The 10618-nt window shown below is 52.4% G+C and overlaps 1 protein-coding gene across 1 annotated transcript; it reads right to left on the bottom strand.

Moving 5' to 3' along the window:
• Positions 1-215: 215 nt before the first annotated feature.
• LOC103099638 (C-type lectin domain family 4 member K-like) lies at positions 216-9849 on the bottom strand. The gene is made up of 6 exons (XM_056818973.1): positions 9724-9849; positions 6702-6945; positions 6040-6186; positions 4154-4305; positions 2519-2634; positions 216-1261 (listed from the first exon to the last, which is right to left on the bottom strand). The coding sequence occupies exons 1-6, from the start codon at positions 9847-9849 to the stop codon at positions 1111-1113; spliced, it is 936 nt and encodes a 311-aa protein (XP_056674951.1). The 3' UTR covers positions 216-1110.
• Between the last annotated feature and the right edge of the window lie 769 nt (positions 9850-10618).

The raw sequence follows: 10618 nt of genomic DNA on the forward strand, positions 1-10618 counted from the left end.
AAGCGGAAGTCCCTCCCCAAGGATTCTTCTGCCTTTGCCCTTGCTCCGGTCATCTGGCCTCCCTCAGGGCCGGCGAATAGAGGGTCCCGATTTAGGTGGTTCTGATTTTCTAGTCCAGTGACACAGAGAACATCCGTGAATTGTCGGAGGAGCATCTGAACGTCCCTGGGTGAAGGCCGGTCAGCACTCCTGGCTGCCCCTCCCTCCCCCACCCCACCCCCAGCCCTTCCTTTGCCCTGCTCATTGTAGGCGAGCTGATGGTCGCCTCACTCCGAACGGGGGCCTCCAGCTGCCACGGCTGCGCTCCTTCACTCCAGTGATGCTGGCTCGCTGGCTCACTGGCCTCTGTTGGGCACGTGTGGAGGGCCCGGGGCTGCTGGGGATAGCCAGGGGGAGTGTCCATTCGAGGGACGGCCTGGTACGCCTCCATCCATACTTCATCCAAGTAGCTGCCTGGTTCGGACCTGAGCCGGACGCTCTTCTTGTCCGCCCTGGGCCTGAGGCAGGATTTGAAGGATCCCCCCGAGCGAGCGGCAGGCGGCAGACGTGTGTACAAGATGAGCAAGTGGAAGACACACACATGTGTGTACACGCATCACGGATGCACCTAGATGTACGTGCTGTGATAGACACACAGAGCCCATACATAGTACATGTCTGTGCATGTGTGTGTGAGTGTCTGTATATGAGATAACTGTAGAGACATTCCAGGGAGGGGGAGGCGGGATGGAGCCACCATATCAGGGGTTCCCCAAGGCAGAGACAGGGAAGAGAGAATTCCAGAGGGAGAGCTGGAGCCGAGGAGACGGGAAGGGCCGGAAGACGAGAAACAAGACTCGAAACGTCTTCCACGTCGGGCTGAGGGTTTCGCGTTTTGTCCAAGGCGGTGGGGAGTCCAGGGGGGACTCCGGGAAGGTCTGCCCATGTCAGAGGCCCCGGAGACGCTTCTCCCCCCTCAATCGAGTCTCCTTCCATCGTGCCCTTCCTAAGGTCACTCAGGGTCCCCATCAGGGTCCCCAAATATCTGTGGAGCCTTTTCTCTTCTGCCTGGTGCCAGGGTAGGACAAGGAGGCTGGCGGAAGAAGCAGCCCAGGCAGCCCACCGGAGGCTCTATAGGGACACCTTACAGATCCACCGGTAGGGTAAGTCGCAGTTGGCATCATTCCAGGATCCCCGATTTCCGGATATCAAGTGGGCGCAGTTTTCCCCCTTCCCCTTCCCGTCGTAGTCCCAGTTGTCTGGCTGATTGGACGCCCAGAACCTAGGCACAAAGAAGAGCTTCATTCAAGGTGCCCCAGCCTGCCTGCAAGGATTCTTCCAGAACGAAGCCCTTAGATAAGGAAGACCCCTTGGGTGTATCTGGGGCCCAGCCAAGAAGAGTGAAGGGGAATGAGCTTCCTGGCAAATACAGCCCCAGAAAAGGAATCCTGTCCTGGCTGTGTGACCCCGGGCAAGCCACACCCCTTGTTTGCCTCAGTTTCCTCATCTGTAAAACGAGCTGAAGAAGGAAATGGCCAACCACCCAGAATTTCTGCCAAGAAAACGCCAAAGCAGTCACTGAGAGTCAAAGGAGAGTGCAAATGACTGACACAGTGAGCTCCAAGTCCTCTTTTCCCTGCTGTTTTGGTCTAATGTAATAGTTAGAATTTATGCCGACTTTACGGTTTAAAAAGCTCATTTGATCTTCACAGAGGCCTAGTAATGTAGGTGCCGTCAGCATCCCCACAAAGGGGATAATGATCGGGCTGCCCTCCCAGGGACGCTGTGAAGATTAAATCGGTGAAGAGCTGCCAAAGCCCGACCTGTAGTCGGGAAGACCTGAGTTCAAATCTGCCATTTCTCATCTGTAAAATGGGAATAATGAAAGCAGCTACCTTCCAGCGTGGTGAGGCAGAGGTGAGACAAGCGTGAGGTGCTATAAGAACATTAGCTCTTATTATTATAATACCAATAACGGATTGTTTCCTTCTATCCGTTTTTTACAAATAAGGAAACTGTGTCAGAAGCAAATTAAGCAACATCCCAGGTCCTCCTGCTAGTAACTGTCTGGGGAGTGATTTAAACTTGGATCCTCTGGACTCCCAGACGGGCAGTTTTTTTCTCTTAGAATCGATCCCCAGGAGAGGCTCCGAGGCAGAAGAGCGGCCAAGGCCAGGCAATGGGCTGAAATGACTTGCCCAGAGTCCCTGCCAGGATGTAGGTGAGGCCAAGATCTTCCCCTCGGAGGCCTGGACACCTGAGCGTCCTGTTTCAGGATTGGCCATCCCTGGACCGCCTGGCTTCTGCCTCTGAGCGAGCGCCCAGAGCCTTCCTCCCAACCCGGAGGCTGCGGGTTCTTTCTAGGCCTTCCTGCTGTTTAGGCTCGGGAAAGGGGGGAGTTGGGGTGGTTCAGAGTAAGGGTGCACACACACATGCACACACATGTACACACATGTACACACGCATGCACACATGCTCTCTCCCTCCATCCTAGAGCCGGAGCAGGGGAAGCGCCGGATTCGGGGTGTGTCGGACTCACCGCGGGCTCGTGGACGCGTTATACGGGGTCCCGTCCACCCAGTGCCACACGCCCTCGCTGCCCGCGTCGGTCAGGCCAATCCAGTGACCATCTTTAACTGCCTGGCCAAGAAACTCCTGTGGGAGAAAGAAGCGCGTGTTGTTGGGATGCTTCCTGCGGCGAGAGCCAGTGGCCAACCGGCCCCTTTGGGTGTCGGGGGGTGGGTGGGAAGGGGCTCTGCTTTCTGTGCGTGGATAACCCAAGAGGGCAGATCAGAGGAGGTTCTCTCAGGGCGTCCATCAATGTAACGGAACCTCAAAGCTTGGGGCGCCCTGGGGGGGGGCTTCTTTCTTGCGTGTCTGAAAAGGGGTCGTGCAGGTAAAAGAAGCGCCGGGTCTGTGGGAGGGGTGATCGCGGCCCCTTTCGCAAGGACTCCATCCCAGTAGAAGAGGCTCTAATTCGAAGGACTTTTTTTTTTTTCCACTCACCTTCTGTCTTAGACTCAGTCCTGTGTAGTGGTTCCAAGAGAGGTCAGGGCTCGGCCATGACAGTGAAGGGACTTGCCAAGGGTCACCCAACTAGGACGTGTCTGAGGCCAGATTGGAACCCAGGACCTCCCGTCTCTAGGCCTGGCTCTCCATCCACCGAGCCACCCAGCTGCCCCCTAGGATGATCTCTAGTGCTCTGCAGCCTTCCTTCCTGTCACTCCAACCCATTCATTTTATTTCTGCCTTTGAGAACGAGGTTTGCTAGCCTGCCCCCCCTCCCTGGCCCTTTGCTCTCTGGGCAGCTGCTTCTCTTCTCATCCAAGGCGCTTCCAGACGCCCCATCCTGTGAGCTGGTACAAGAATGGAAAATGGGTCTGACCGAAGGGACCCAGAGAGCCGATGTGTTCCTCCCCGGCGCCCTTCCGTGTAGCCCAGAGCAGGCTGGCTCCTGCCAGGGGTCTCCAGGGCAGCATCGGAGGGGGCCTCGAGAGCCCAACGGGGCTGGGGGAGCCTTTCCTCCTGCATCACCCGGCAGGGAAGCCTGAGGCAGCCCCTGAACAGGGAGCGTGTGAGCCCAGAGAAGCCCATTGCAGGGGCTGCAGGTTCCTTTTCTAAGTCCATATTTTATTCTCCCAATCACAGGCGACGAGTTCTGGACATGTTTTCTGAAAGGACATGATCCTCCCCATCCAACCTCCCCATCCAACTTCCCCACCACTTGCATTTTCCATGTCGGTCATTGTTGTAAGCTCAGACACATAGAAAACCAACCCCAAAGAAAGGCGCTCTTTTCGTGCCAATAACCAAGTGTCGGTTCCAAGGTAGATGGGCAGCAAAGGCTAGGAAGTGTCTGTGGCCAGACTTGAACCCAGGACCCCCCGTCTCCGGGCCTGGCTCTACCCATTGAGCCACCCGGCTGCCCCTCAGGCTTCAGGTTTAAGTGGCATTCAACTCCTTGACTCTGAAGCTCCTTCCCACCCTGAGCTCTCTGCTTCCACAGGACAACGGTTGGATTCTGTTTCATTCCCAGAATCCCTCTATTTCCTTTCTTGGGGTGCTAGTGTGAGAGGAGGCTGTTTGCATCTCCCACCCTCTCCTCTGTCTCTCTCATGGTCTGTTATTGGTGTTACATGTGTGCATGCCTGTGCCCATACGTGCATGCATATACCTGTTCTTCCCTTGAGGTCACTGAAACCAGGTTGGAGTTCTTGGACTCACAGGACTGCTGAGCCTTTTCCCAGGACTTTGTTTCACTGGAAAAATAGTAGATATTCCAGTTATGCAGCCTCCAGCCTTCAGAGAGGAGTGTGTAGACCAACCCTTAAGAAGCGGGGAGACAACCAACATGTCAATAGGGGCTGTAGATCCGCCCAGCCCAGGGCTTCTGCGTCTTTCTTTACATGCCTCTTTGGCCTTTTCTTTTACCAGAGCAGTGGCTAAGTGCATGATGTGAGACACACCACACTACCTACCAAGGGAGCTGAGCATATTGAAATAAAACTACCCACATTTTCCCAAAGCTCCCTGACCCGGAGGATCTGAGGAGGAGGCAGCCTAGGAGACTAAATGGAACTCTCCTTCCTTCCTTCCTTCCTTCCTTCCTTCCTTCCTTCCTTCCTTCCTTCCTTCCTTCCTTCCTTCCTTCCTTCCTTCCTTCCTTCCTTCCTTCCTTCCTTCCTTCCTTCCTTCCTTCCTTCCTTCCTTCCTTCCTTCCTTCCTTCCTTCCTTCCTTCCTTCCTTCCTTCCTTCCTTCCTTCCTTCCTTCCTTCCTTCCTTCCTCCCTTCCTTCCTTCCTTCCTCCCTCCCTCCCTTCCTTCCTTCCTTCCTTCCTTCCTTCCTTCCTTCCTTCCTTCCTTCCTTCCTTCCTCTCTTCCTTCCTCCCTTCCTTCCTTCCTTCCTTCCTTCCTTCCTTCCTTCCTTCCTTCCTTCCTTCCTTCCTTCCTTCCTTCCTTCCTTCCTTCCTTCCTTCCTTCCTTCCTTCCTTCCTTCCTTCCTTCCTTCCTTCCTTCCTTCCTTCCTTCCTTCCTTCCTTCCTTCCTTCCTTCCTTCCTTCCTTCCTCTCTTCCTTCCTTCCTTCCTTCCTTCCTTCCTTCCTTCCTTCCTTCCTTCCTTCCTTCCTTCCTTCCTTCCTTCCTTCCTTCCTTCCTTCCTTCCTTCCTTCCTTCCTTCCTTCCTTCCTTCCTTCCTTCCTTCCTTCCTTCCTTCCTTCCTTCCTCCCTTCCTCCCTTCCTCCCTTCCTCCCTTCCTCCCTTCCTCCCTCCCTTCCTCCCTCCCTCCCTAAATCTCCTCAATTCTTGCACAACTGAGCAGGCACTGGAGGTGTCTCCAGAGGTGATGTGACAGAAAGATGTGGCTAAAGGCAAAGGTAGGTCCATAGTGACCCCGCGGGGCTAGGATACCCAGGAGTCTCTGAAGGGTTCTGAGAGAATGAGAGAAGAAGGCTGGAGATTCATGGTCTGCTTTTGGGATAAGGTCAGAGGCAGCGCCCAGCTTTTAGACGGAGGTCACATCAGATGGAGCCCTTGCCAGGGGTTTCGTGCCATGTTTTTTATGGTTGGATAGCCACTGCCTAGGGGGCACCAATTTTCTGAGTGTCCTTCCTGAAGAGCCCACCATCCTGATGGAAGTCCTGGGAAACATTCAGGGCTGCTTTCCATGGGGAGTTATGGAAAATATGGAAGTGGGGACTCAGTGGCCAAGCAAAATCCACCCTGATTATAAGTGGGAAGGACAGAAGTCTAAACAGACCTGAGGCCAAGCGACTAGATGGGTCTGTGAGCAGGTGGAGGACGGCCCACAAACGGACAGAGGAGCCGTCTGGGGCTAGCGGGCAGCAGGAAGGGAGCTGGGCCCCTTGACCAAGAAGTGAATGTTGTTGGCGAGGGGGAGAAGGTAGCAGGTAGCGTCCATCTCCAGACAGTGGCATGGAGGAGTCTGAACTCTCTCCCAGGGCATCGTTATGCTGTTGTTGGACTTCTGTTCCACCCCCAGAGAGACCCCAAAGGAAGAGTCTGCTTGGGGCCAGGACAGGCTCCCCATTGAACAGAAACTTACGGTATTTACGCTGAAGGGCCTGATAGGAAGCACTGGTTTTCTCCAGATGGTCCTTTTCTGTCTTCAGGGCCAGCAGGGTTGAGTTATCCGTGGAGTTGCAGGGGACTGGTTTCCCATGGAGCCATGGGCACGCGTTTTCCCATGTATCTAAACATTGTACACAAATGAGATGGCGGAAGCCCGAGGCAGGCTCCCGAGACCACCTTCCAATTCCTGAGAAAAGTTGGGAAGGGACGAAAAAGCTCCAAACCAAACACTCATCGGCCTGTTCACTGATGATGGGGGAACGTAGGGGCTTCGACGGAGACCTGGAAGGGACCTCTGAGGCCGGCTAGAGGACCACCTCCTTGCTTTACATATAGATAATAGGCCAAGGGAGCTTAAGTCACACCACTAAGACATGGAGAGGTTGGATTTGAACCTGGGTCTCTGTCTGGGAATCCAGTTGTCTTTTTCAGCACACAAGGCTATTCTGGGGACTGGGTGCTGTCATGGCAATGAGAAACTAACAAATGAACCCCCCAACTTTTTCAAGGAAGCAGTAGCCCAGACCCTCGAGTCCTTGGGAGGCATCGCTGGTCAGATAGTTCCTCTTGGACTTTGCTTTGTTCCTGGCTGCCCAGACCCAGATTGTTGGAGTCCAGACCCCTGGGGGGACTTACAAAGAAGAACAGTAGCTGCCAAGGAAGCAACCAGGAGCAGAGCCAAGAAGGCCAAGACAGCATAGAGGATCTTGAGGTTCTTGTAGGCTGGCTGCGTCTCTGCCTTTGGCTCTAAATTTGGGAAGGAAAAGAAAGTGTCCGTGAGAAGCCCTGGCCAGCGGCTGCCCCGCTCAGAGCAAGCCTGGAGCTGACCTGCACCCAGGGAAGCCTGAGGAGAGAACCAGAGAGCCTCAGCTCTCCAAGGCTGGTTTCTGCCCCCCCCCCCCCACTCCCGCTGTCATTTCCTCTCTCCACCCTCCAGATAGACTCATTTATGCCAACCTGGTTATTTTTGGATAGACGCATCTATCTGCGCTGGCCAGAGGAGCCCCGGCCAAATAGAGAAATGCATGTTTGATAGTTAAACAATGGCCAACGTGACTTCCTTTTTAACCCTTTCCTTCCGTCTTAGAATCAATACTGTGTGTTGGGTCCAAGGCAGAAGAGCAGGAAGGGCCAGGCCATGGGGGTTAAGGGACTTGCTCAGGGTCACCCAGCTGGGAAGTGTCCGGGGCCAGATTTGAACCCCAGTCTGACTCTCAATCCACTGAGCCGCCTCGCTACCCCTCCATTGTGGCCTCTAACAACAATAGCTAACATTTAGAGAGCACTTTGTTTTCTAAGTGTTTTACCTATGCTGCCTCCTAACTGCCCTGGAAGGGAGGTGCTGTCATTATCCCCACTTTGTGGATGGCAAGACTGAGGCTTAAGTGATACGTCCACGGTTCTAGAACTAGTAAGTGTCTGAAGCTGCCTGAATGAGACACAGGTTGCGTCTACAAGAACTCTGATGTTTGAAGACCAGGATCAGTTGGGGTGGAGGAAAGGGGGAGGGAAATACTAGAAGGAACCCAGGCAACTGAGGTCAACTGAAGCAGGGCCAGCCATGCTGCTCAAGATTTCAGAAGAGGGCAGAACCTTGTGCTGGCCCAAATCCCAATTCAGAACCGAAAACTGGAAAGATGAATAATTCAAAGAAAATGCTGTCCAGTACCAGCAATTATTGTGCATGTAGAGATCCCCCCAAAGAAGGAGCAACTCCCTAAGAGCCACCAACACGGATTCAAGGAGAAAAAGGATTTTCCATAAAGACTACATGAATGTCTGACTCTTTGTGACCCCATTTTGGGGTTCTCAAAAAAGTTCCTGGAGTAGTTTTCCATTTCCTTCTCCAGCTCATTGTACAGAGGAGGAAACTGAGGCACTAGATCTATCTCACACACACACTTCTCAGCGTGATCAAACAAAAAGAAGAGGAAACTGAAGGGAAGGAGGAGAAAGGAGGGAAGGGAGATAGATGCCTGGTCGTGTTCCTGCTTTGCATACCTCTCCTCCCCTTGGGCAAGCCAGCTATTGCCCTCCAGTCCTTCCCAACCCACACAGGGGCATTTGGAGGATTTACTCCTCCTGGAACAAACCCAGCGTGGCAAACCCTGGCCATCAACCAGGACAAGACAGACGGAGCATTACAGCTCCACCCCAGGCGTTCTGGACCCAAGGAGAGATTTCAGGGGACCTGTGAACTTGGATGGGAAAATAGTACAGTGTTGTTTTCACTAACGTTCAACTGAAATTTCATATTTCTTTCAAATGTTATTCTGAAGACTTGACCAGATTGCCCAAGGGGTCCAGAACAGACACCCCCAAACCTCTGCTCTGCACCCTTGGGCTAGGGTCTGTGTCCTTCAAGCTCTCTAGAGACTAGCATATTCCTTTGAGTCTACTGAGGTAGCTGGATCTAGAGTCAAGAAAACCTGAATAAAAAATCTTGCCTCAGAAACGCTGGGCAAATCAGTTAACTTCTGTTTGCCTCAGTTTCCTCAAATGTAAAATGAGGATGATAACAGTACCTGCCTTGTAGGGTTGTTGTCAAGATCAAATGAGACGATAATTGTAAAAAGCTCAGCTTTCCCCCTATATAGTAGGTGCTATATGAATGCTTATTACCTTCCCCTCTTCATTTTCTATCTTAATAATGCCATTATCAGGAAGCTATTTAAGCTTTGAACTTCCCTCGAGTCAAGGAGCATTCATTAAGTGCCTCTTGTATACAAGGCAATGTGCCAGCCTCTGGGGATACAAAGGGAAATTCATTTGTACTTGCTGTTGATGTGTTCTGCCCACATCCCCTTTGCCAGGATTTCTCTAAGCATATCTTCCCAGCTTTTTTGTCTGTTGGTGACCATTGGGCAGCCTTGCCCCCTGACTCTAGATTCCCTACAAAAAGCACCAGGGGTAGGCAGGAAAATAAATAAGAGCAGCCTCTGTTCCTTTCCTTTTGGCTCTCCTTCAGAGTATTAGTCTCTGAAGAGTCTTGGGCGAGAGCTCAGGAGGTGGGATCTTGGTCTAATAGAGTCCAAAGTTGGCCCAGGAATTCTGGGAGAAAGAAGGACTCAGATCCTGCCCAGGGACCCTGGTACTTACTCAGTGACTTTGGAGGCGGTTTTCTCGTCTGAATATTCATATAGATGTTCTCTGTGTCCATGGTCCTGCCTTCCACGGGGCCTCCAAGCTCTCCGAGTTTCAGGGACGAATGTGAAAAATGGAAGTTGGTGCTTTGGCTTGGCTAAAAATACTCCCACCACAGAGGATGTGTGCAACTATGCATATATGTAGCTGTGGTCTCCCGACAGCCAGTAAGTGGCACCCTCAATCAAAAAGAAAAGCCAGCCCTTTCTTTTTGCAAGACTGAATGTTGGACGCCATAACTGCCACCGATGTGGTCCTTTAGGGCTAGAAAGAGAGGGGAGGAAAAGAGAGGCTGTGCCCTTGGAGAGCTGATTCTGAGGAAGGGACAGAGCGTGCCCAAGCCCTCAGCTGCCACTCTTCCCTTTAATCCCTATAGCAGGTTCTCTGTTAAGGCCATGAATTTTCCTAATAAAGTCATAATTTATCAAAATGGCTCCTGCCCCATTTCCATGAAGTTCCCGTCTTTGGAGCTTCCTATGTCCTAAAAGGACCTCTCCCTCACCCTTTGACTTACTCTCCATTTGCTGGATGGAATCATGAGTAGAAATACAGGAACGCTCCTCCGTGGCTGACCCAGAGGCTCTGAGAAGGGTCCAAAGTCTCCATGTCCAGCACCCGCCACCTCTGTTTCAATCGCCATTCTCAACTTTCACCAAGGACGAAGCAGTGGTCGTTGGATAGGTAAGATGGGAGGATGTCCTCCTGGGCATTGCTTTGAGTGTGGGGTGAACGAGGGGCCACTGAGATCCCTGGCCAGCCTCTCCATCTTGCGTTTCTGTCCTTAGAACACAGGACTTTGCATAAATCGGAACACTTATGGCTTCTCTGCTCTAACCTCCATATTGTAAGTCCGGTGAAATTTGGTTATGGCGCCCAGCATAGGAAAGGAACAGAAGCCATGAAATAAGAGGCCAGGTAAAGGAGGGGTGTGGGGACGGGGGGGGGGGGCTGGAAGCTTGGACTCGCATATTTTTGGATTTCTTAGGGGTTCTAGAGATGAACCTCAGAAATGTAGTCACCCCTGTTGGCCGAGTTGCCTCTTGCTTTTCTACCAGAACTTCCCTGCTGCTGCCCAGTGGCTGGCAGATATCCTTAATAGGACATCCATCAGGAGCTCCCTTTGCTTCCTGCCCCCCAACTAAAACTCCTTCTACAGCTTATGCTTATCTGGGAAGAAGAGGTGGCCCTTCTCCTTGCAAAGTGCTCTACTTGTGGATCTCATCTTCTCCCACCTCCTCTAGGAGTTGTCTTCTTGGTCATTCCCTCTCTCTCATTTCAGTCTTTCTTATCTACTACCATTTTCTACAAATACACCCAAGTGTTTTTTTTTTTCCCACAGCAGTGGACCAGGTCTGGAGACAGGAAGACCTGAGTTCAAATCCAGTCTCAGATACTTAGTGGTTGTGTGA

This window comes from Monodelphis domestica, chromosome 1, assembly GCF_027887165.1.
Source record: "Monodelphis domestica isolate mMonDom1 chromosome 1, mMonDom1.pri, whole genome shotgun sequence".
Taxonomy (NCBI): domain Eukaryota; kingdom Metazoa; phylum Chordata; class Mammalia; order Didelphimorphia; family Didelphidae; genus Monodelphis; species Monodelphis domestica.